This window comes from Ursus arctos, unplaced genomic scaffold (assembly GCF_023065955.2).
Source record: "Ursus arctos isolate Adak ecotype North America unplaced genomic scaffold, UrsArc2.0 scaffold_7, whole genome shotgun sequence".
Lineage (NCBI taxonomy): Eukaryota > Metazoa > Chordata > Mammalia > Carnivora > Ursidae > Ursus > Ursus arctos.
Window position 1 is genome coordinate 40,817,185 of NW_026623089.1, and position 26,568 is coordinate 40,843,752.

The window sequence follows — 26,568 nt, forward strand, 5'->3', positions numbered from 1 at the left end:
GTATAACCTAATTTCTGATCTGTCATTCTCTTATCTTCAAACTGGAAATGCCTGCTTTATGAGTTAAAGGATTACACAAGAAGATAATGAAGATGTCCTATAAATAGAAAATATGATGCAACTATTACTTATCTCCACCAATGGTCTTCTATCCAAAACATTTGTCTCGTTGTTGTTTTGTTTTCCTTTTTTTCCTTTATAGGATAATGAATTGGAAAAGATCACAAGGAGGTTTACCATGGAGCTGGCAAAGAAGGGCTTCATTGGTATGTGTTACCTTGTAGGCTTGTGCATAGAGTAGGAACATCTAAAAAGCAACTTGTCTTAAGTTAAACTCCTGTTTTTATCTGTATGTACCTGGGTAGAATGGCCCCTTTACTTTGAGAAACGGGATTCTGTGATAACTGTGGTGGATGTATGTGGGCCTGTTTTTGATATGTCTCTAATAGAAAAGTTTAAGTTCTCAGTATGCACTGTGGATACCACGGGGATGGATGGCTTCCACCTCGTCTCCTTGTATAATCACTATTGTGATGTCCAGAAGGATTTTAGGAACTAAATAATACCTGTGTTATAAACATTTTTTAATGTGTAAAAAAATCACCTTTGCAGTAGTCATCCTGTTGTGAAAGCAGTGAGAAATCTGATGCCTTTTGGAATTAGAGCCTAAAGCAGGCCGCCCCTGCTGGGAGCGAGCAAAGGCTGGGAGGTGAGGTCACTCACAGGGGTGGCTCACTCTGCCCTCTCTGGCTGGTTTTGAGGATTCCCGGGGCTCCTGATGTTTGTCACGAGGCCCTTTGGCTAAACACTACATTTCTGAGGCCGCTGATCTTCATTGGCTTGATGTTTTTGTATCATCTGTCATCTCTGTCGTGTGTTCTTTCATGTGAGATGTGAATATTCTTTGCTCTGATTATGAATATTCATCATTTAATCTTTTAATTTTTCCAGCAAATTGAGTCTGTATTTCTTTTGTTGTTCTAGAAGGATTCTAATTTGTTTTAATAACATTAAAGTATGTAACAGAATGTCTGCCCTTGTAACATAAAGAAGACTGACTAAAGTAAGAAAGAAAAAAATCTATTTTTTCTGTATTCTTCCCTCTGTGTTTTTCTTCCCCAACATTCTCCCCACCATTGACAGGTTCCTCTGAGCTTAAGATATCCTTATTTTGAAATTTGCCCTCTTCTTAGGAAAAAAAGAGCATGAAATATACGGAAATAAATATAAGGAACATGAGAACTTTACCAGATTTGGACTGTCGTTCATCATTTAAAAGGCATTTGGATTCCTGGCATGTGGCCGCCTCAGCACTGCTGTGAACTTGTCCTGTCACTGAACAGGGCAGCGCTGGGGAAGTGACTGCCTTCGTCACAGAAATGCCTCCAGCCTCCGAGGCTGGTGAACTGCAGCCGTGTTCGGCCTACTGACGGCCTTCATAATTTTTATATCATATTTCCTCTTAGCTTGAATTGCAACGTGTTAATAGTCGTGAGTGGTTTCAGACTTAATTCAGTAGTATTTACTGCCCATATCTAGACTATCACCAGCTTCATTCTCTCCAGATTGACAAGTGCCTCAGGATTTCCAAAGGTTGAAAGTGATTCATCGAAACAATGAAAGCTTAAGTACTGCAATTTGGCTTCTTTTCTGAAGCAAAAAAGCCGCATTGACTCACAATGCAGCTCACCTGCCACCTGGGCTCAGAAAGCTTTGTAGCGTGGCAATGGGGGGGAGGGGTGCTCTCTCTCCCTCCAGGGCACAGAACTGGTCCTAGCAAACCTCTGCGGCTGAGGTCGCCTGTCCCTTACGTGGGGACTTCTCTTCCCGCAGTTTCAGAATGTGAGTTCCACTTGGGGCTGAGTCCTGGCCCCTCACCTTGTGTGCGCGTAGGAGGAGCTTTTCAGTTGCTGCCAGGAAGTCATCCCCGCCTCTGACAGGGATTGCCATGGCTCCACAGACCAGTCTGGCCAGTGCTCCAGTCCCTCCACACTGAATGTCCTTCCATTTGTTTCCAGCTCTTGTCATTTCCTTCAGTGATGGTCTGTAGTCTTATATCACTTCTGTTATGTGTATTCATAAGTACCTTTTTTAATGCTATTCTAAGGGATATTGGTCTGTAGTACTCTTTTCTTGTGAGGCCCTTGACATCAGGGTAATACTGGCCTCAGAATGAGTTAGGAAGTGTTCTCTCTGCTTGTGTCTTGTTGTTTTTTTTTTTTTTTTTATTTGTGAAACATTGGTGTTCATTCTATTGCGTGAGTTTAGATACCACCTTCGTAAACTGTAAAGTTCCCTTACAGTAATCCAGTGTGTCCATCTTTTTAATCCCCCCCCACATGCACCAAAACTGGCGTTTCAGCTCCACCCTGTGCTCGTGTCTGTTAAAGCAGCTGTGCTCTTGAGCCACTTCATCTTTTTATGCTAGTGCGGGATGGAGTGATGGCATTTTAGCTCTCCTGGGGTTAGGTACCTGTTGTACAAAGTATGCACTTCCAGGCTTGTTCTCTGTAAGGTATCTGAGAATTTGTCTGTAATTCAGGATTTACTTCTAATCCGAGCACCCCTGGATTTTGTGTGGAGGAGAAAACTCACTAAGCCTAATAGTATTTCGGATTTGGGTAGGGAGAGCTGTCTCACCTTAGGCTGTCTAGATGAATTGAGGTTTTTGAGAAGCAATTTATCGTACATTTCCGATTCACAAACTGTACCTCAGACTTGCCCCTCACCAGTGTCCCCCCTCCAATTGCTGTTCTCCAGTTGGAATTGTGATTTGACGCAGCAAGCTTACTTGATATTTGTTACTGCCAAAAAAAATTTTCATAGTTGCCTCTGGAAGGATTCAGAAGCAATTTGTCATTTATACCTTGGGAGAAAAGCAGTATGATCAAACAAATCTTTACGTACATCTCTGAAGTCTGTTGCTCTCAAGGAATGGACATTGTGAGCAAATGGAAACAGTAGAGCCCTTTTGTCAGATGGTGAGGCTAGGATGGAGCATTAGTCCTTCCAAGGAGAGGAGAGTTATATGGGGGAGAGTGGTTTGGGGAAGTCAGGCTTCATGAAATTTAGAAGCCGCCTAAGGGAAAGTGTGCTGGGACACAGGAGAATGAGAGATGAGCTGGGGGGTGCAGGGGTGTGAAAAGCAAGCTTGACCATTTTTAAGTTACCTTAGACGAGTTACGTATCCATTGCATCACAGCCTGTGCAGAGAAACACAGCACCTTGGACCTGGGCCCCAAAGTGTAGGAAAATATTAAAACGTACCTTACTCTGGGCATCTAGGTGGCTCAGTTGGTTAAGCATCTGCCTTCCGCTCAGATCATGGTCCCTGCTCAGCAGGGAGTCTGCTTCTCCCTCTGCTCCTCTCCCCCCCTCACCCCTGCTTGTGCTCGTTCTCTCAAATAAATAAATCTTTAAAAAATAAAATAAAATGTACCTTGCTCAGTTGGTTAAAAAGTAAGAAAATACACAACTCAAGTACAGCCCTTAGAAAGAACCTTATTTGGGAAACTTCATAGCTGAACCATTTTTAAAGTTGTGTTTTTCTGTTTATAAAGGTAATGAGTTTGTGTTAGGCAACTGAAACAATATAGAAAGCTATAAACAAGGCCAAAATGGAAACCTAGTGAGCGGGTGTGAGGTATCCGTATCCTTCCAAACTTCTGCACACATACTGTATATACACATGGAAATAGGCACACAGATACTATACGGGGGTCTGGGGCTAGAGAGAGAGAGTTTTATGTAAATGGGAACGTACTCTACATGCTAAACAAAACCTGCTTTTTTCCACATAAGGTGTTTTGGTGAGGCTTACAGGCTTTTTAATGGTTGCATAGTATTTCTTTATGTAGATAGAGCATATTTTATTTAATTGACCCACTAAATAAGTTGTTTTGATTCTTACTGTTCTCATAGGCATATTTCTGTGTATTCCTCCCTTGACAGATTTGAGTGGGCATCATTTCACATATTTTTACCTGAGATCTCAGTGTGACCATCGGTATTAGTGCATTTGTTGCTGCCTGTGGACTAACTTACTATCCTCAAACTTTCTAATTTGGTGTGATTTGAGGAATTGAGAGCCGAGGCCTAAAACTTGATGTACATTGAGTAAGCTTTGAATAACAGGTCAAAGCACGGGTGAAAGTCCTACGGGGCTTAACACAATTGCTTCAGCAATGTGTGTTTTTTCTTTTTCCACTTGGTGGGCTTACACCCCCAGTAAGCGGTATGTTTCTGTGCTAGCTCATACACAGACACTCCCTAACCACAGCAGGCATGCTTACGTAGGGCAAGATGGTACTGTTCTCTTTAATTGCAGTTCAAGGAACTGAGGTCAAGAGGAGTACACTGATTTGCTTACGCTCACATATTCAGAAGTCCAATTGAGTGGCTTATGTGTGTTATGCAAAGCTAACTCCAAACATGCAGCAAGGAAACGCCAGAGGGAGGAATTACCACGTAACACCGCGTGTGAATAAATTTTGTAGTGAAACATTTAACGATTATTTCTGTGACTTTGTGTAGTTACCCAGATGAAATCTGAAGTTTTCTAACCACGGTAGCATTGTTATTGTAGAAAATTACAAGAATCTGTGTGTTTGAGATAGTGGATCTTAAAAGCTGGTATGATGCCCTTTCCTTGTGCCCCCAGGTCCTGGCATTGACGTGCCTGCCCCAGACATGAGCACGGGCGAGCGGGAGATGTCCTGGATTGCTGACACCTATGCCAGCACCATAGGGCACTATGTGAGTACCCGCCAGAAGCCCTGAGGGCTTCATGTGCTATCTATAAGAATTAGCAAACTGATTGCATGTGGACGGAGAATTTGCTGGGTTCTCCTCCTCCCCCTTAATTGTATCTTGATTTGCATGTTATTTTACTTCTGTCTCTCTTGTCACAAACCATAAATGTAGTGAACATGGACTGAGCTTTCAGTTACATGCTACGCGTCCCGAAAGCTGGGGATGGGACCTCAGAAATGGCAGGGCAGGACATGGTGCAAGACACTAGAAGGGAAATAAAGAAGCATTCAATTCTGACTTCCCTCAAAGAGCTTTCATTTAAAGAGGAATTAGGACACATAAGCAGATAAGGAATGGAGATGGGGTAATACAAGGATGGAGTTACATCTCTGAAGGAAGACTTCCTGGATGAGGTATCTGGGCTACACCTGGAAAATGGGTATTTAAACATGGAGATTGGGGGGGGAGGTTGCGGGTAGGAGGAGACACAGTGTGGAGGTCAGATTGCCTGGAGATGAGGCCTATTTTGAAGCATAATAGAAGAGTGAAGAAATAAGTGAACCAAGACAAAAATAAGCCCTAGTTTTTTGTTTTGTTGGCCAGTGAGAGGGGAGGCTCTGGTGCTGACCCTCTCAAGGGAGACTGGGCTGGTGCTGTTAGGCTGTACTGGAGCCCAGGGATTGTGGGGGCTGGGAGAGCGCTGGTGTTAGCAAGGAAATGCGCGTTAGCAAGGAAAAGAACCGGGAGGACTCGAGTCTGGGGAACCAAGCAGAAGTAGTGCCACTAATACAGAACGCAAGAAGGAATCCATTCTTGGAACGGATGGAACCTTGAAAAACATTTAAGGGGTAGGAAGAGAAAGAGAGTTGAAAATATATTTATTAAAAATGTATATGCAGGGGGCGCCTGGGTGGCACAGCGGTTAAGCGTCTGCCTTCGGCTCAGGGCGTGATCCCGGCGTTATGGGGTCAAGCCCCACATCAGGCTCCTCCTCTATGAGCCTGCTTCTTCCTCTCCCACTCCCCCTGCTTGTGTTCCCTCTCTCGCTGGCTGTCTCTATCTCTGTCGAATAAATAAATAAAATCTTAAAAAAAAAAAAAAGTTTAAAAAAAAATGTATATGCAGAGTGCCTCTGCCAAACAAGCAAGGTATTCAGTGCGGTTGGGGTAAATGGGAGCAGGGGGAATTCTGATGCTGGGGCAAGGCGTAACAGGGCCTGGCCAAGCCTTCACAGGTGAAGTCAGAAAAGGACTCCTTGAAGGAGTAAGCTTCTGGTGTGTACTCTGAACGACAAATAGGATGAACTGGGGAAGGGTCAGGGGTTCGAGTGTTGTTGGAGGCCGAAGGAACCACTGGGTAAAGTTCTGGGGTGCAGAAGAGGTGAACTTGAGACTAAGGGAAGACTGTGGTAGCCAGAGTGGAAAGCAAGAGAGTAGAGCCTAAGAGAGGCCAGTTAGAAGAGGGTCAGACCAGATCATGCCCCTGTGAGTGACAGTGAAGACTTCGGTCTTTGTCCTGAAAACAGAAGGGCGCCGGTGGGGTGCTAGCTGGGAGCACATGTGAGGCATTTTGAGCTTCACTGTGTGTGGCGGGGAACGGGACTGCTGGGGCCAGGAGTCCGTGCAGGAGCCCAGAAGAGAGGGGATCCTGGCCTGCCCTGGAGCTGGAGAGAAGTGCGCAGATTGAAGAGTGATACACAGGGCAGGCATTCAGTTGCAGAAAAACCAGAAGCACTGAGCTCCACGTGATGTTGAGGGAGGGTTTCCGGTCAGGACAAGTTGGGCAGTTAGATCCTCTGTGGGACTGCAAGGGGAGCCAGGCTGCAGGGAGGTGTTGAGGGAGGGAAATAGGGCATGAAGAGTAGCCTTCACTGAGAAAAACGGCACTGGACAGCAGAATGAGAACTTGAAAGGTGGCTGTTGCCCAAAGAGAAAGATTATTGTTGTTGTTGTTGCTGATGCTAGCAAGTTGACTGGCTGTGGGCCCCAGATTCATCCGCAAGAGACGATGCGAGAAAGATACAGTAGAGGTAGCAGAGCCTTCCAAGGGAGTAAAGGCCTCATGAATTCTCCTTTAAAGGGCCCGAGTGGAGGGGCGCCTGGGTGGTGCATTCAGTTAAGCATCTGACTCTTGGTTTCGGCTCAGAGCATGATCTCAGGGTCTTGAGATCAAGCCCCACATCACACTCCAGGCTCTGTGCAGAGTCTGCTTGAGATTCGCCCCCGTCTCTTTATGTCTGTCAAGTAAATAAATAAAATCTTTTTTTTTAAGGGGGGGGGGGGGCTAGTGGAAAGATGCGCCTTGGGGAAGAGGAGAACTATTCCCCCCCAGAGAAGGAAGGGGGCCGCAGCAGGCAGTGGGAGGGACTCACACGTTAGCCTGAGGTCCTGACAGGGTGCAGTCTGTGGTTGGGAGCGTGAGCCTGGATTTGGAACTGGCTCCCTCACACACCAGCTCCGTGACCTGTGGCAGGTGCCTTCAGCTCTCTGGGCCTCCGTCTGCTTGTTATGAAAGATGACAAAAGTAATAGCAGCTAATGAGGATTAATTGAATAGTAGTGTAATGCACTTTGAATAGTACCCACGCCTTAGTAAAACACACAAAACAATAAGTATTCATAAGTATTATATCAGGTAAATTGCATAAATTCCCTGAAATAAAACAAGAGCCGTATGAGACGCTTCAAAGAATTTTGGTTTTAACTGCCATTCCCCAAAATGATGCTTTTTCCATGTCAGCTTTTGATATTAAATGAGCTCTGGATATGGTCTCTCGTTCTGTTTAAGCAAGACACTAGACGGCATAGTGCAAAGTGGTAGGCAGTGTATTCATTATTCATAGCTTATTCCCAGAGGTGACCACAAAAGAAAGTTTTGTGAGGCACAGCCAGCTAAACCTTGGCAAAATACTTCCCTTCTTAAAGTGATAGGAAATCCAAAATCAGGGCCTAAGGTAAGGAAGTCACGGTTTTTCTTACTTAATTTCCAGATGTACAGCTAAACATGCTTCACCATTTGTCTAATCCTGCCCAGAAGTGCAGGCCTTGGAGGGAGGGCGTGTTGTCATGGGGCTGCTGGGACAGTTAGGTGTGCTGGGGAGGAGGGCGGCTGGCACCGGGCCCGACCTCAGACGGGATTGTCAGCAGCTCCAGCATTCGCATTTGCACTGTGTAAAAGCATTTGGCACTAGGTTCGTAATTCTGGGTTCTCAGTGTTAATTATTCATGAAGGGGAACTGTGGGAAAACTACTGATTTCTGTAAATCACTTTACCAGACGCTTTCTTTTATTTTTTAACTCTTTTTTTTGTTGTTGGCAGTCTAGAGCCAATACAATTCTAAGTTCTCTAAAAATAAACAGTACAGATAAAGACCAGGTTACTTTTTAACTCACCCAGCTACAACATCTGTTGGAGGGTAGGGACTATGGTGTGGGGTAAAGCCTTCCATCTTGCTTGCCATGCGTAGCGGATTGCCCTGCAAGTTTAGTAGTCCGTACTTTATCCACAAATTTAAAACACTTCTTCTTTTTACGTTGATTTCCTATGTATATGAGGACCATGTAGTTTCTCCTGCCCCACTCATCAGTCTGTTGGTTGCTACAGTTTATGGTATATCTGATGTATGTTGGAAGGGAAGCTCTCCCAAGCCCTTTGTTTTTTCTGATGATAGTTGTTCCTGAACAAAAATATACTGTCAATTCGCAGAGTGCAGGAGGATGGGTGGTGAAGACTGTTACTCTCCCTGCCTCCCAGAGCTGACTGCTGCTTCCAGAGAGCCTCGACTCAACCCACAGGCAGGAGCCTCTCTGTCTCGCCCACGTGTACCTCTTTGTTTTCCTAATTCAAATGATACCATACTAAATACACAAAAAATTTGAATTCCTAGAAGTAGAATCTTTGGATCAATGGGTATTTTTATTTTGGTGGGCATTCCAGAGTGCCCTACAAACCCGTTAGTTATATTATCTTTTTTTGTTTTAATTTCTTGAATACTTTTGTTAATCTATTCTTTTAGGTGAAGCTGAATATTATCTTTTAAGTGGCATTTTATTGAATTTGTAGATTAATTTGGTGGAAGAGTATCTTTACAACATTGAGTCTGACCAGGACTACCATAATGCCTCTTCCTGCTAGGCTGTGTTTGGTGACGTGCTCAGGTTTTATGGTAATTTTAAGAGACATGTGAGATATGTATCCGACTTAATAGGGCTTAAATACTTTGGAAGGAATAATAGTTGTAAGCAGAGCTATCTCTACTTTTGTGATACTGTTTTTTGTACTAATGATGTAAGTTCTTAAAACCTTGTTTCTCCCTTTAGAAAATATAGTCTATTTTTTTTTTTAAAGATTTTATTTATTTGAGAGAGAGAACAAGCAAGCACAAGCAGGGGGAGGGGCAGAGGGAGAAAGAGAAGCAGGGATCCCGATGTGGGGCTCGATCCCAGGACCCTGAGATCATGACCTGAGCCGAAGGCAGATGCTTAACCGACTGAGCCACCCAGGAGCCCCATGAAAATATGGTCTGTTTTATTATATATTTCTAGGAACAGGAATTGAAAAAGCGAGGCTTCTCCCTATTGGTGAAAGTGTACCCATAGGCACACATGTAGTCCTCATGAGCAAATTAGTTAAACAAAAACGTGAAGTTTGGACTTTTCTCTTGCAGGATATTAATGCCCATGCCTGTGTTACTGGTAAGCCCATCAGTCAGGGCGGGATCCATGGGCGGATCTCTGCTACCGGCCGGGGAGTCTTCCATGGGATTGAAAATTTCATCAACGAAGCTTCTTACATGAGTATTTTAGGAATGACACCAGGGTTTGGAGATAAAACGTTTGTTGTTCAGGTAAAAATGTTCGCTGTCTTAAAGAATAACTGATAAACATAAAATAGGTTTTTCAGTGTTTTTAGATTTGCAGTTTTTAAAATGTCATTCTTTAAATCTCTTAAGTGTTAGAGTGGATGTTTCCAGAATAATACACTCTTTAATCTTTGAATCTTTGTATGATTCATGTGACTAGAACTACTTTAAGTATCTTGCAAATACATACAAAGCTATCACCAACTTCTTTTGGTCAGTATTTAAATTGAAATTTTTTTCACAAGGGGATATGTTTGCACAATGATCCAGATTTCAACTTGCAGGAAGAATTTGCCTGGTGTTTGGTTATTTTACTGAGAGGAATCTAAATTAAGTTGACTGCTACTTTAAAATAGACTAGAATTCGTATTCCTCCCAGTTAGTGACTTTAATGTTTTTACAACCATAAGACATCTGGTCATCAGGGACTGAGGACTTGTGCAGTGTGACTGACACTACCGCCATTCCTTTATAAGCCAACAAGGCTGCACCAAACTAAACTTCTTCACAGGTATCAGAGGATTGGGCTCCACATTCTTAAAGAAAAACTGATTGCTGAAGAGAAGCCTCTTATACGTTGTTTCTTGTGGCAAAAGGATTTTGAGAATGACTTCTTTTTTTTTTTTTTTTAAAGATTTTATTTATTTATTTGACAGAGATAGAGACAGCCAGCGAGAGAGGGAACACAGGCAGGGGGAGTGGGAGAGGAAGAAGCAGGCTCATAGCAGAGGAGCCTGATGTGGGGCTCGATCCCATAACGCCGGGATCACGCCCCAAGCCGAAGGCAGACGCTTAACCGCGGTGCCACCCAGGTGCCCCTGAGAATGACTTCTAAACTAATAGAATATGTCTTGGTCAGAATATGACTCTTACCATCTGTCTAGGATTTGGGTTTTTGTGTCATGTATAATTGTTCTTTATAGGGATTTGGTAATGTGGGCCTGCACTCTATGAGATATTTACATCGTTTTGGTGCTAAATGTATTGGTGTTGGTGAATCTGATGGGAGCATATGGAATCCAGATGGTATTGACCCAAAGGAACTGGAAGACTTCAAATTGGTATGTTAACCTAATATCCGAACAGTCTGACTACCCTGAATATTATAAAGTTGAAATAAGTCTTATTAAACTCTATTTCCATTGTTTACTTTTCAAAATGCAGCCCAAAGAGCTTGTATCTTCATATCATGGGCGCTAATCATAATCATTGAAACTGCGGTACAGCCATTAATTCTGACTTCTCGATCAATTGCAGCAACATGGATCAATCCTGGGCTTCCCCAAGGCAAAGCCCTATGAAGGGAGCATCTTGGAAGCCGACTGTGACATCCTGATCCCTGCTGCCAGTGAGAAGCAGCTGACCAAGTCCAATGCACCCAGAGTCAAAGCCAAGGTGAGAGCCTGATGGAACCAGGGCCTTACCAATGTGCAATGACCCTGAGCATGAGAGAAGAGCTCTAAATCGGCTTTCCTCTTTTTTCTCTTTCGTTGCTTTATTGGGCTATAATTCACATACCACACAATTCACCCAAGTGTAAAATGAAATGGCTTTTTGTATATACACAGAGCTGTGCTGCCACCTGAGGAAACCATGTGTTTCCTCTTAAACCAAACTTCCAAAAAACAGTTAGGGAAATTAGAAAGATGAAAAGTAGTTTTATACACTTTATTTATAGAACAAAATAACTCATATTAATTAGACTTAAACTAGAGTTCTGCCCATACAAACACATCTCTTACACCCAGTGGAGGGATTCGATGGTGTTGCTGGCATTTCTGTACGTCCTGCCTGTCTTGCAGATCATTGCTGAGGGTGCCAATGGGCCGACAACTCCAGAGGCTGATAAGATCTTCCTGGAGAGGAACATCATGGTGATTCCAGTAAGTCATCTGTTCACCAGGTTTTGTATGTGCTCGGAATCGTAACTGTCTTCTGTGACGAATTGGGGAGAGAAAGGGATCATTCTTAAATTTCCAAAGCTGTAATGAATTCTTCATCTGTATTTTGCTTTTAAGAAAATAAAGTAGAAGGCTGGTTAGTGTAAAAAGCCTGTCAGTTTCCACTTGGACCTGAACCTTCCAGCTTCAGGCTCTTGAGTATTTAGCCTGCGTAAGAATCCAGTTCTATAAATAATGTCTGTTGTGCTAGAAGTATGAGTTCTAGCTTAAACTCTAAGCTTTTCCATAATTTCTAACCTTGTGCATTTCAAATGTCCCTTGCTGCTTTACTCAGAAAGCTCATAGGAAAAATGTGTGCTTGGGTTATGGGTGGGTAAGCATGGGGTCTATACCAGAAGATGATTTGCAAGTGGAGATGAATGTGGATTTGTGATGCGTTTAAACTTCTGTTGAAAGCACTTAAGAAATTTCAATTTAACTGAAACAGACTGCCCTTAGATAGTAGGAGAAGGGGTGCTGATCTTCTCGTGAGGCACGCTGCGGACAGTCCAGCAGTTGGTAGACCAGCAGTGTTGTCTAAAAGACTTTTTTTGGTGGAGAAGACACTCTAACCAAAGTCGCTCAAATGCTTTTTGGTTAATAAACAAAAAAGTTTTTTTTTTTTTCAAAACGGAGAGAACCTCACCTGGATTGGAAAGGATGTTTGTTAAATTTCAGTGTGAAATTCCTAATACAATCTAAGACATATTTGGGAGGTTGAAAGCCTAATCTGCTTTGATATTAAAATGAAGCTCTGATGGTCATTGAAAGCATTTACTAAAACCATCATCCTCATTGCTTTGATGTCTTCCCTGTCACGTCTTCTGTATAGGATCTCTACTTGAATGCTGGGGGAGTGACCGTGTCTTACTTTGAGTGGCTGAAGAATCTGAATCATGTCAGCTACGGCCGTTTGACCTTCAAATATGAAAGGGATTCTAACTACCACTTGCTCAGTGAGTTCTGAAGACCTTGTTCAGAAATCATCTTTGGGGCCAGCTAGAAGGCTGGAAAAAGCTTCTGCTTAAAAAGGACTAATTTCCTTTTTGTAATCCTAGAGCATTTCATCTCAGAACAGGAAATTATTCTCTCTTGAGTCTTAGGACCAAAAATATACGATTTCTTTATGGGCAGTCAACTTACTAACTTCTCAGATATACTTCTATTCAGATGTTTATTCTGTGCTGTAATGTCCACTACCATAATCTACAAGTTAGTAAATAGAAGCAGTACCCTTTTAAACCAGGAATTCCTGCTGGTAATCCTCCATTCTGATCTCGGGTTGCTCTTAGTTAAGGCCTTTCTAGTGTCAAGAATTTTTGGAGTCTTCTGATGAGAATGCGGTTTTTCTTTGACCAGAGTAGGCTCCAGAGTTAACGGTCCAGTTTGGTCCAGCTGAAGTAAGACCAAGACCTCCAGCTGAGCCTCACTCAGCCCACTCTGAGAATCTGGGTGAAGTGTTCCATCCATTTCCGTTTCTTTTTCCCTCAGCATTTTCTTTTTAACAGAGCCAAGGAAAAACCCTGGTAATGGGTGTTATGGAAACAGAGCACTGACCTAAATTCACATTTATATAGCAATTTGGCAGAGTTCTAAATGATTAACCCATTTATGGCATTAGTGTTGCTTCTTTTTTTTTTTTTTTTAAGATTTTATTTATTTGAGAGAAAACAAGATAGAGGGAGTGAAAGGGGGGGAGGGCAGAGGGAGGAGAGGGAGAAGCAGGCTCCCCGCTGAGCAGGGAGTCAGACGTGGGGCTCCATCCTGGGACTCTGAGATCATGACCTGAGCCAAAGACTGACACTCAACCAGCTGACCCTCCCAGGCGCTCCCAAGGCTTCTAGACTCTGTAGTTGTTTCTGGGTTGTGGATATATTTGAGACTACTTCTGGTTCTACTTTTTTTTTTTTTTTTTTCCTACTAGCAGTATTTTAACCTCGCCTCTTGGCTTTTTGCAGTGTCTGTTCAAGAGAGCTTGGAAAGAAAATTCGGAAAGCATGGTGGAACTATTCCCGTTGTACCCACAGCAGAGTTCCAAGACAGGATATCGGTGAGTGTGCTGTGACAGGCCACACACAGCCCGCTCCTCTGTAGACTCGGGCAGATGGCCTGGGGTGATGGGCGGTCAGCAGCATGACGGTAACGACGGGATCTGTGTGTGCTTCGTATGCTGCTCTCTCGTTACATTCGAAACGTGAAGGAAGAATTTCAGTTTAAAATAAATAACAGTTCTTCTGGTCTTGATACTTTTGTAATGCAGGTGACTCAGCAGGTGATTCTAACATAATTGTGAAGAGCTACTATGTATTCTAACTCTTAAGTTTCAGAGAAACAGAAAGAAATGAAAAGTAAACATGAGGGGCGCCTGGCTGGCTCAGTTTGGAAGAACGTGTGACTCTTGGTCTCTGGGTCGTGAGTTTGAGCCCCACGTTGGGCATAGGGATTGCTTAAAAATAAATAAACAAACTTTAAAAAAAAAGCTTTCCACAAAATAGAAACAAAAGTAAACATGAAATTGAACTATATGAAGAATTGAAATTGCTGTGTGGTTATGACAAGCCTGAAAGGAAGCAGGTAGAAAAGGCATCTGAGTGAATGAGCTGTTGACGGGACGGAGTAAGAGCGCTCACACGTCACAAAGAGAACGTCTTCCCCAGTAAATGGCAGAGACGTGAGAAACAAAGTCATAGGAAATAGGCCTAGAAAAGAAAAATGTTCAGTCTCAGTAAAGAAATACAAATTAAAATAAGGTTTCTTTAATGTATTAAACTAGCGAAAACCGTTAATGGCTCTCATGGTCACCGTGTCTGTGGAGAAACAGTGTACCTTTTCTTTGATGACGAGGCAGGTCAGTGCAGCTCTTGGGAAAATTTGAAGAGCTCTGACGCTTCTCCTGCCCGTGGACATATCATAGCATCTCTTCTGGGAATGTATCCAATTTATCCTGAGAAAATCTTCGTAAAGGAGAGGAATGGCTCCACGCGTGATGATGTCATTGGAACAGTGTTTGCAGTCAGGTTTTTAAATTAGGTTTAACAGTCTGCATGCACATGGCTGGGAAATGGCTAAGTTATAATAAATATGTCTTTGTATGAAATATGCAGTCATGGAAAGTAATGTAAGACTAGATTGCAACATGGGGGGAAGTTAGGGTTTTGTTTTGAAGAAGAGAAGGTGCTTTGCCACTCTGGGTATTAACCGTTGCCCTAAATGAACCTTCATCTTTCCCAGAGCCGTGTCTCTCTCGGTTCTGGTTCCTCTGTCTGCAATGCCCTGACCCGATCCCTGCTGGAGTATCCCAGCCCCGAAGGTCCCGCCGCGTGCCGGAGTCGCACACATCCGTCCATCACACGTGTCCCTGCGCTGCCGGGACGTGCTGCTGCCCTTAGATGGGCGTCCTGCTCCCCCCTGTGGCCGCCTGTGTCCTGGCACAGCCTGGCATGCAGCTGCCGACTGAAACCTGGAGAAGGGAGTGTGAAAGAGGACAGCCAGTTAGGAAGGCAGCCACGAAAACTTGCTTTTTATCCTTGTTTAAATAATCTTTGCCCAGTATGTTGGTCTCCCAATTTTCCAGATGCTTTCAGTGCTTCAAATGTTAGACTTCAGTGCTGTTTCTCACCTCTTACTGACTTATTGTAGGAGTCCTGTAGTGTCAGTCTAAAAAATGGGTTTTTTTTTCCCAGCTCCTTCCCTCTAGTTCCTCGGCCATGCTCTGGTCCTGCCAGGACCAACATCGTTGACCACCCCACCCCCCCGGTTTTCACTGCCCCCTGTCACCCCCAGATGTCTTCAGTCCTCTCCTTGTCTAATTTAAACTCCACGCTCTATCATTAAGTCACCCCCCGTCTCGTTTTGCCTCAGCATACCCCCTTGCCAACACCTGAACCCAGATGAAACCTGAGTCCGCTCCCTCCACATCTGTCCCCTGTGAGCTGGAGGCCCTGCTCACTGCTTCCTCCTGACCTGAACTTCAAGTCCGCAGCGGGCTGGCGCTGCCTGGCGGTTCTCCGGCCTCTCCCTGTTCCACTTTCTCTCGTTCTCTCTGCCCCTCACGCCAGCACATGACCCGTGATCTGTGCACAGAGGACACTTCCCCAGTCCCCGGCTCCTGGCACCTGCGCTGTCTCTTGTTGCCTCTCCTCTGGTTCTGGAGCAGCTCTGGGTGCCCCCATCTAAGCCCAGTGGCCTGTTCTCACCCCCCCCCCAAGATGCGCTGCTTGAGCCCCCCTTCCCTCCTGTCCCACATCAGCAGTCATTCCTGTCAATGTGCTGAATTCAGTCTTAAAAAAATCAGTCTCTATCCCAGTTCCCCTTCCAGACTTGGTTCTTGCCATTTTTATTTCGCTCATAGCAGACGTCCTTAAGAATTGTGTATGCTGTCTCCAGTTCTTCTCCTGTGCTCACCCTCACTGACGCCCACCACCCCACCAAAACCGTTCTTGTCCGGGTGACCAGTGGCATCAGCACTGCCCAATTCAGTGGTCGCTTTTCTGTCCTCTTCCTTTGCCGGTCAGCAGCTGTTGTCAGTCTCCCTCAGAGTTCTGGTTTTAAGTCCGCGTATAGGCTGCCCCCCCCCCCCACTAGAATATAAACTCCATGAGAACAGAGAATTTTCATTATTTCTTCTTCTGCTCTGCCCCCAGTGCCTAGAAGAGTGCCTGGCACATAGTGGCTGCTCCTTGTTTCATGAGGGAATGAGTGAATGAGAAAGAGCAGTAACCCACCTGTGAAGGAAGTTTTTTTTCTTCATCCTAACTTGATAGGACAGAACAAAGTTTGACCCAGATGTTTCTAACTAATACAGATGTTACAGATACACACCTTCTGAAGTGAGGAGAATGCTAACTAGACGAAGGTCAGCATAGACCCCTTTGGTCGGTGACCCAGTTTCAAGTTTCCACCTGGCATAGCAGGATTGATTTGACCGCTAGGTAGGACTTACTAGATTGGGGGCGATCGTTAATTGTCCTAAAATTTTAGAAAGCGTCAAAAAATAAGTAGATAGAGGACTCTGTTGAAACAGTTTGACTTACGGAAATAATTGGCATGGGAAGGAGATGAGCTGACTTGGTGGTCGAAGGCCCTGGGTTATATCCCAGCTCTAAAAATAGCTGTCTGTACCCATGGCCAACTTCCCTGGTCGTCGGCTCCCTCCTCCGTGGAATGAGGGGATAATAAGGAGCTGCTGCTGAGCGCTGTCCAGCTTCCCACACTGGTGGCACTGCTGAGTACACAGCCGGGATCCTTCTGGGCCCCGTGCAGTGTCCCTGTTGGCTGGGGAAGTGAACGGTATCACGCGCTGCTGTGGTCCGTCTGCTCTCAGAGGGGCGGCTGGTGCTGAGCTCCCTGCTCGCCCCCATGTCTCTTGCTCTAGGCTTTTCTGTGTGCATGGTTTTACCGTGATCTTACTTCATGAGTATTTGTTTGCTGTCAAATACAATGAAAACCAAACAGTGATTAAAACACAACTATGTAAATAGCTATCAAGATATCGTACAGACATTAAATGTATCTTTACCAGAAGACAAAACCGTCCTGTCTGGCTGTGCAGTGATTGAAGAATCCTTTGTGCTCTGATAAATGAAGCGTGTCTGTGTGTGGTTTTGTTAAACTTCTCCTCTTTTTCCCCTCAGGGTGCCTCCGAGAAAGACATCGTGCACTCCGGCTTAGCTTACACCATGGAGCGTTCTGCCAGGGTACGTGTGCAGACGCCCTTTGCGTGGCCGCTCCTGACGCGACGTGCTGCTCAGCCGCGTGCTCTCGGCGGCCAGAGAGCGTGCGTGGTGGCAGAGAGCGGTCCGTGTACATGTTCCTCAGGACTGGGCAGCCAACTGCGCGCTTTTTCAGGCTCAAGTGATGGGCAGTGTTGTCAGGGCCTTCAGTAGGTTGACCAGGCTTTTGGAAATCAATAATAATAGCAGATGAGGCGGGGGTGGTGGCGGTTAGCGAGACACCGCTAGGCGGCCAGCCTGGTCGCCCTTCAGTACAGCGCTGCAGTGTGGCCGCAGGAAACTGCCTCACGAGAGAACTGGGTGCGAGTGAGAGGTGTTTTGACCGCTTGGTCCTTATTTCAAGACCTTAAACGCAATTTGAGTCCAGTTTTCCTAATTTCCTCTTGAGTTCAGATTCTGTCCACCTGGCTTCAAGTTGAAAACGCGTAAGCGGACGTTAATGGTGGTGCTTGCTGTTAATTTTTTTTTAATGAGATATCGCTGACATGCCATAAATTCGCCCTTGGAAAGTATACAATCCGCAACCTTAAGTATCTTCACAGGACTACGTAGCCGTCACCGCTCACGCCAGAATGTTTTCGGCACCCTATTCCTAGTTCTGCAGAACTATCACCAAGTTCAACAGCGAGCTCGCTGCAGTAACAGGGTGTCTGAAGGACAGAGAGACAGCTCGTACTTGAGGCAGCTTCTTACTGCCGCCTGGTCAGTAGAGCATGTCTTAGTTCAGGAGAGTTCGTCCTTCCCAGCGGGGCTCGGTGCCCGAGTCCTGCACTGACGGGGGGCAGGTTCACCTACGCCGGGCCCGTGTGTGCCTCGTGTGTTCACGGCCCAGCTGCTCGAGTCAGGGTTGTCCTCACTGTGTGTTCTCCTGCCTTTCAGCAAATCATGCGCACGGCCATGAAGTACAACCTGGGTTTGGATCTGAGAACGGCCGCCTATGTCAACGCCATTGAGAAAGTCTTCAAGGTGTACAATGAAGCTGGTGTGACCTTCACATAGACGGAGTGTGGCTGACCTCCTCACTGCCCCGTTCCCCTCTTCATCTGCAGACCCTTCACAAGTTTACATGTAACCACAGAAATCTCTCTCTCTCTCTCTGTCTCTCTCTCGACTTACTAGATAATGGACATCATTCTCAACAAGCCAGTCTAAATCAGCCCTTTTGAGAAAAAAGAAATTAAGGTTAGGGGATCACGTACAAGCTGACGAATATGAAAGTAGAAATTACCTATGCCAGAGAGCCATTTGGGTATTTCGCCGTTAAGGAAAGGTCTCTTCAGTCTGTCTGTGCTGCTTTGCTCCGTGGCTGTTCCCAGTGCGGTCAGAGCTGGGCCCAGAGCTGGGGCCAGGAGCACACCTGTTGCCCAAGAGCAGCCAGTTGCTGACCGCTTCGGCTCTGGACGAGTCTGAGACGTGCTGTAACTCTGACGCCTCTGGGCAGTGGGCGGGGGGCATTTTCAGAAGGGGGCATGGTCCTCAAGTGAGTTACTGGTATTTTACTTCAGCAAAATAACTCAGTTTTACAGATGGCAACAAAAATAAAATCTGTTTCTCTTTATGCATTTTATTCTCTTAGAATAAAATAAGTACATGCTGCTGTAATAAAATTGCCTTTAATCACTTACCAAGCCTAACCTTGACTCAAGCGGTGAATGCCTGTAAACATAATAAATGAAACAAAGCTAGTATTTTTATAATATAAAACAGTATCATTTATAGCTTATCAATCATGTATTGTTGTCCAGCAAAAATAAAAAGTCCGATGGAGAATTAAGTTATCTTCATACCTGCAAATGGTGGAGGCTATTTTTGTTAAGACTGTCAGAATTTACTAACCATAATTATGACCTATAGTCCAAAGAGTGCAGTAACCTCCTTATCATGCTAATTAATTGTTCTCTTTTGAAGATGTACTGTGTTGTCTAATTGAACAATAATTCAAGTAGAGTGTCCCAGAAAAAAACCACTTGGGCTCCCACTTTGGAGTCTAGCTGGCGGCTCCGAGCCCTGCCAATGGCACCGACTCGGCCTGACTTGGTGTCCTCTTCGAGAGGCCTGAATACTGCACACTTCATTACCACTGGGCTGGAAACAACCTTGGGTTGAGCGTTTTGTTTGGGAGTTAATTTGCCAGGGCCTTTCAAACAGTAGTGTCCCAATGAAGTACTAGATATTATTTATGTAAGAATGAGCTTTTTTTTTTTTCTTTTTTTTTAAACAACAATATCCTTTCAGAAATTTCTAACTACTTTGTAACTGCATGACTTAACCTGGTGATAAAAGCAGTTATTAAAAGTCTACCTTTTCCAAAGCTTATGCTTCCTGTGTTTCTGTGTTTTTATATTTGATAGTAACTCTTTTAGTAAATAATAAAACTAAGTTGGGATTCTAAAGTTTTTGAAATAACCACCTATGTAACATTTCTTTCTACTATATTATCAGCTGCCCAGATTTTATTCTTGAGTTCTTTCGAGTTTCATTCTGTTAAACAGTATCAATGGCTATTCTTGGAGAAGAGATTCTAATACTCAAAGCTGATAGACCCAAGTAATTTTTAGTACCTTCTTTAATGAAGGAACTTCATTGATTAGGGTTTCGTTTTTAATAACTGAGCCACAGCATATAACACCTTAAGGCAGAATACTAACCACGGTCAGTGGAACTAGACCCTAGACCTGACTCCACCAGTCCCTTAGCAGCCGAATCTGGAGCTCAGCTTTCAGCTGGACTCTGTCCCTATTCTGTCCAGAACATCTCTGCGGTTCTGAGCATCAAGTCAGGCAGTAGGTAAACAAGCCCCCTGGCACAAAAGACCCAGTGCGCCCTTCCCAAGCTCTTCAGTCTACTTGCCTCTGAGTGGAGCACTAAAATGTGGGGTTGGGGGATGATAGGGAAACAAGTCCCAGAATACTTGGAACAATACCGGGTGGGGCAGTCAATTCAGGTCATGTGTAAGGGGGATGACAGTCTTTGGTGGCCTTTGCGTTATATTGGGATTATTCGTACTATTTTTTTTAAAGATTAGATAGACGTTGATGTGTGTGTTGCTGATACTAATGTTAGAAAAACTGAACCGTGCTTGCTACCTATATAGACAGCAGAGTGCTGGTGTCAACTTGGGTTTCCGGGGGTTTGAGTTTGAAAATCCTGGTCAGTTAGTCCTCAGCTTCACTGAAATTTTCTAGTTTGTTTACTATTTATAATTTTAAAAACTTAAGTATAATACTCAAGGGAATTACTTGCGAAGTACCCACAGACGGCTTAGGTTGCACATGAGGAACTTCACTGTCGCCTCGAAAATCCCTACGCCAGAATGGGTCGTGCTTCCCCGAAGTAAAGTTGAGGGAAGTGAGACGTAAAAGCTGGTTTTTGGTTTGGGGCAGTTTTTTGTTTGTTGTTTTTTTTTAAGCAGTGCTTCTAGCAACTCAGTAGGATTGGTGATTTACTTTTTTTAAAAAACCTTAGTGTCTTAACTCACCAGCTTCAAGTAAATTCATTATTCCCTAAACCTCCCTAGTAGACTTTCTTAGCCACGCTGTACATTCAAACAGTCCAAGCGTGGCAGAGGAAGGAAACTAGATCTGCAGGCCTTGTACAGAGACCCCTGTGAAAGACTTGTTTTGTTTTGTAATACTAGTGTTACGATTTTTTTTTCACAAATAACTTTATTGGCTCCTTTGTGTTGATTTTCAAAGCTTACACAGTGGTTTTTAGGCAGTTTCTTAACCTCCATGCTATCGACAGCTGGGGCCGGGTCGTTCCTCATCTTGGGGACTGTCCTGTGCTTTCTTTGCAGGATGTTTAACAGCATCCCTGGCCTCTACCTGTTAGATGCCAATGGCTTCTGTCAGATACGACAATCAAAAATGTATTCACATTATCAAATGTCCCCTGAGGAGTTGAGGAGTGCCCTGTTGAGTATTACTGGACAGACAGCCAAATGGTTCTTCGAGTCTTGTTGTGAACAGCAGCTGATGCCTCTATACACCCAACCTTCCCATTTTCCACTCCCTAGGGGCAGCCACTTCTAACAACTTTAAATGTTACGTGTTCATTATATTTAAATCCTTTTCCCATTTTTTTAAAAGATTTTATTTATTTGACAGCAAAGCGGGAGAGTGGCAGGCAGAGGGAGAGGGAGAAGCAGGCTTCCACGGAGCAGGGACCCTGATGCAGGTCCCCATCCCAGGACCCTGGGATATGGCCTGAGCCAAAGGCAGACGCTGAGCCAACTGAGCCACCCAGGTGCCCTCTTTCCCGTTTGTAATTGGGTTATCTTTCTGTTGTTTCATTTCTAAGAGTTCTTTATATATTCTGGATGTGACCCTTTTCAGATATATGATTTGCAAATATTTTCTTTCATTCTGTTGGTGTTGTCTTTTCAATTTTTTGATGGTGTCCTTTAACGCGAGAGTTGCTTTTTTTTTTTTTTTCTGACGGAGTCCAGTTTCTCTTTTCTTTGGTTGCTGTGCTTCAGGTGTTAGAGCTAAGACACCATTGCTCAATCCAAGTTTACACAGACAGGTCTCATGAATAATGACAAATGTTTAAAGAAGAATTAACACTTCCTATGAGGCCAGCGTTATTCTGATACCAAAGCCAGACAAAGACATCACAAGAAAAGGAAAACCATGCCAATATCCCTTATGATTGTGGACACAAAGTTACTCAGCAAAATACTAACAAACTGAATCCAACAGCTCACTATAGGTGTCACGCATCATGACCGGGTAGAACTCAACCTCAGGAATGCAAGGGTGGTGCAACATAAGAGAATCACTGTAATACACTCCATTAATAGAAGAAAGGGAAAGAAAAAACAATCATCTCAATAGATGTGGGGAAAGCACTTGAGAGGGTTCGAGACCTTTTCATAACAAAACATTCGGCCAGGACTAGAACTTATAAATGTGATAAAAACCTTTACAAAACCCCACAGTTCCCATCATACTGATGAAAAACAAAGTGGTATTTACATGCAATGGGATATTTTTCAGCCATGAAAAGGAAAGGAGTGGTGATAACACGCTACAACTTAGATGAACCTTGAAAACCTAAGTAAGTGAAAGAAGTCAGACACGCCAGGTCACATATTGTACGAGTCCTTTTAGATGCTGTGCGTCCCCAGAATAGGTGCTCACGGTTACGGAAAGCAGAGCACGGTTGCCAGGGACTGGGGTGAGACGTGATTACTTAGGAGTATGGGGTGTTTTTCTGAGGTGGTAACAAAGTGGGTTTTTTGGCTAGTGGGTGTTTTTGGTTTTTTTTTTTTTTTAAGATTTATCCTTCTATTAGCGCACGTGCACAAGTGGAGGGAGTGGCAGAGGGAGAGATGAGAGAATCCCAAGCAGAACAGCCCGTTGAAGGCAGAGCTGATCCCAGGGCTCAATCCAACAACCATGAGATCACAGCCCAAGCTGAAACCACGAGTCAGATGCTCAACGGACTGAGCCACCAAGCACTCCAAGGTTATAACAAAATTTTAAAACTAAGAGTGATGGTTGCACAACATTGTGAATGTGTTCAATGCCATTGGACTGTACACTTGAAAATGGTTAGTCGTATGTTATGTAAATTTCACCTCGATTAAAAATAAATGAAGGAATAAAAAAACTCCACTAACTTAGAGTTGAACCCCAGGAACTATCCAGGGAGTCCAGTTGCAAGTTGGCCAAAGTTTCTGAGGAAACCTGTTCACAGCAAGTACCCTGTGAGCAGAGTGGAGGCGGGTGCTGTTACAAGCACGCCCTCCCTGGGACGCCTGCAGCGGTACAGAGTGCCAGCACAGACCAGTGCGCTCAGGGAGTTGCAGGAACTTGGCGGTATTTGGGGCTTTACAACCCCGCAGCAGGTCATGACGTTGGGACAGGCCAGGGCTGGGTCCACCAGACCTCCCCTGATGACACGCAGGGTTGGCAGCATGAGGGGTGGTCCTGTGCATTAAGCGGATTGTACCCATGTGAGGAGAAAAAGCTGTGGTTGCTGGACATTAGAACTCCTGGTTGACCATCTCTCTCGGCACTTTGAATAAATGATCCTCCTGCCTCTGGCCTCTGCGGTTTCTGATGAGAAGTCACCTGTTAATCTCATTGAACCTCCCTTTTACGCGATGACTTATTTTTTGTTTCAAGAATCTATTTCAATTTGAGTTTGAACGGTTTGATTCGGATATGCCTGGTGTGCATCCATTTGAGTCTTCCTACTTGGAGTTCATTGAGCTTCTTGGATTTTCATCAAATTTGTTTCAACCAATATTTCTTCAAATACTCTTCCTGCCCCTTTCTCTCCTCTCCCTCTGGTACCCCCATGGTGCACAGTGACGCAGGTGACTCTAATCCTCTATTTTTGTACTTTTGTTTGGCTTTCTGTTCCTCAGGTTAGATAATCTCATTTGACATATCTTCAAGTTCACGGATTCTTTCCTGTGCCTGTTCACATCTGCTGTTGAGCCCTCTAATGAATATTTTATTTCAGTTGTACTTTCAACTCTGGAGTATCTTCCATTCTTTTCTATAATTTCTGTCCCTTCATGTGTACTCTCTATTTGCTATTGATCTTACACTTTAATTCTGTAGATGTGGTTTCCTTTGGCTCTTTGAACATGTTTAGAATAATTGATTTAAAGTCTTTGGGGGAAAAAATAAAGTCTTTGATAAGTACAATTATTTGGGCTTACTTAGGTTTCCATTAGTTTCCCCTTTCCATTGGGCTTACTTAGTTTCCATTTTTCCCCTTTAAATGAGTCATAATGTCTTTCCTTGCATATCTTTTTCTTTTTCTGAAAACTAGATGTGTTGAAGAACATAATGTGGCAACTCTGAAATCAGATTCCACACTCCTCCCCCCAGATATCTTGCTGCTTTTTGTTGTTGAGTGTTTGTTTAGTGACTTTTCTGAGCTAATTCTATAGTCTGTTTTCTTTGTTGTGTTTTGCCATTGAAGTTTCTCCTCAGGTAGCTTAGTGGGTAGCTAACGACTGGACAGAGATTTCTTTAAGTATCCAGAACCAATAGGTCTCCCATCTTTGCCAGGGAACTCTGTGCGGGTTGGGCCTCACCTTCAACACTCAGCTGGGCAGTTTATATCTCTGCTTCGGTTTTCGCTTCCTGCTCGTACAGAGCCTCAAGGTTTTTTAGAGGTGAGAGCTTAGAGCCTTCTCCAGTCTTTAATGAGAACATGCACAGCCCTCCACATGTGCATGGCCTTCTAGATTCCCAGTAATATATTGGAATTTTCAAAGTCCCTATGGACATTTCATTCCCCAGTTTTTCCTTTTAAGCTCTTCACTTTGGTTAGCCTATTGATTTCCCAAACTGTTATCGACCATCTTATGCAGCCATCAGCTTAAAAAATAGCCTGTTATAACAAACAGCCCCAGAGAAAAAGCTGTTTACAATAGGTGAGCTCCTGCCTTTATCTGCCGACAAATAAAGGCGGCCTGGCAATGCGGTCTTCCTAGGAACTACCAGTCAAGGGAAATAATCACAGTTCTCTGGGAATGAGGCTTTGAAGGAACTCCAACCCTATTCAGCTATTTCCAGTAACCGCTAGGCTATTGGTTTTCAAGGCTGCAATGGAGTTGGAGAAGGTAGGGGCTGGGGGGGGGGGCACAGAATAGGGTAAATTAAAAACATCACAGAGCTTGCCATTCTTAACAAGATTTTGTTTGTTCGTTTTTAATTTGTTCTACATAAATGCTCCCTGGATTGCTGTAAGCCTTTGGTTAAGAATTCAGGGGGGAAAAGTTGATTCTGACTGTTTTTGCCAGTTTTCTCATTAGTTTTATGGAGGAGGGAATTTTTGGAGGTCCCTGCTCCACCAATTTCTTGGACGACACCATCTATTGCTTTTTATAACACATTTAGACCTTGTTGAGGCTGATGTCAGACCACTCATTGCACAACACACAGTAAAGAGAAAATGAGAGCTAGAAGTACTTATTCTGGAACAGCACCCAGCAAGGTGAAGTTAAGGAACCATGGGCAGTGCTTCTCCAACTCTCTGTGGCAAAGGACCAATTTCTTGGTTTGTTAATCTAATACACCATGGTATGCAGTCCTGCCTCATGTGACTAGTTCACATACAACTTGCCATGCAAGTTCAACAACCCAGAGCTGGTCTCGATCCCTTTCAACAAGCATCTCTGCTGCTCACATTCCTGGAGGTCCAGGCAGTGTCAAATTTTTGTAAAAGTTTCTAAATGCTCTGCTCTTCACTTATCTTGTCTCCAAGTAGTAACAACAAGGTTTGCAAGCTGGTAAACTTTGAGTAGCCCTTCACCAGCAAACGATCTTGAATAAGCTAATATGTGCCTGCCTCGACATTTAAAAATCTATCTGTGTTGGTTTTCTCTGAAATTCAAGCATCATGGATCTGTGTCCCGTAGAAAATGAAGATCTCTCCTATTCCCATGGACACAGAGATGAACACTACTAACATGTCTGCTGTATACACGCTGCCAGTTTTTTCTCTTCCACCAGTATGAGTTTGCGTTATAAAAATGAACTCTTCCTACATATGTATTTGACATACTTATAATTTATTTGGACATGTTCCCATATGGTGTATGTACATTTTCTTCCTTCTTCTTGACAGTCATGGGGTATTCCGTTTCATATGTACGTGCAAAAATTGTTAACCAGTCCCTTTTGGTGGCCATCTAGGCACGGTCCCATTTTTCAAGCTGCGATATGGTTTACAATACACTAGAAATGAGAGGTGTCAACTCTAAATTATGCATCAGACCTACTACGCAGAGCAAAACTTCCCACCCAAGTGATTTCTGCCGGGCACGCTAGGGTGTTTCCAATTCTTGCTATTACAAACAGGCCACGAGGAATCTGTGTTCACCCTCTAGGCGTCTGTGTGTACCTGTGCGCACCGGAAGAATAAAGTCTTGGTAAGAGGAATTGCTATCCAAAGAGGGCTCCAGCTTACTCTGCCACCCACAGTGCTCTCCTTTTTTTGAGCTAGGGTTTAGACTGGGGGAATTCAAAAGTCTTCAGGAACCAAACCAAGATACAGAGTCCAGATCTAGCTGGACAGTGGCAAATGTTCCAAGCCAGGACATTGGATATTCCTGGGCTGTTCAAGACTTGTGAAGCCACTTTAAAAAAGGACAGAAATGTGGTGACCAACTGACGTGCTCCTTAAAACACCTTTTCTTCTCATTTCTGCAAAGAACAGGTAACTTCCAGCAAAATAATAAGTGACACCTTTTCTTTACAAATCATTTCCTTTTTTAAAATCCAACATGTTAAGCTAAATGCCGCTTACACATATGT

At 44.0% G+C, this 26,568-nt stretch overlaps 1 protein-coding gene across 2 annotated transcripts in view; it reads left to right on the plus strand.

Moving 5' to 3' along the window:
* Positions 1-19,595, plus strand: part of GLUD1 (glutamate dehydrogenase 1) — a 36,214-nt gene extending 16,619 nt beyond the window's left edge. The window contains exons 4-13 of one of the 2 annotated variants that reach the window (XM_026504622.4): positions 203-266; positions 4,661-4,755; positions 9,418-9,597; positions 10,536-10,673; positions 10,870-11,007; positions 11,415-11,495; positions 12,385-12,508; positions 13,511-13,602; positions 17,186-17,248; positions 18,164-19,595. In XM_026504622.4, the coding sequence (XP_026360407.1) occupies positions 203-266; positions 4,661-4,755; positions 9,418-9,597; positions 10,536-10,673; positions 10,870-11,007; positions 11,415-11,495; positions 12,385-12,508; positions 13,511-13,602; positions 17,186-17,248; positions 18,164-18,283 (1,095 nt within the window). In that variant the 3' untranslated portion in view covers positions 18,284-19,595. Of the gene's footprint in view, positions 1-202; positions 267-4,660; positions 4,756-9,417; positions 9,598-10,535; positions 10,674-10,869; positions 11,008-11,414; positions 11,496-12,384; positions 12,509-13,510; positions 13,603-17,185 lie in introns of both variants that reach the window. The other variant, XM_057308848.1, reaches the window with a different exon arrangement.
* The last annotated feature ends 6,973 nt before the right edge of the window (positions 19,596-26,568 follow it).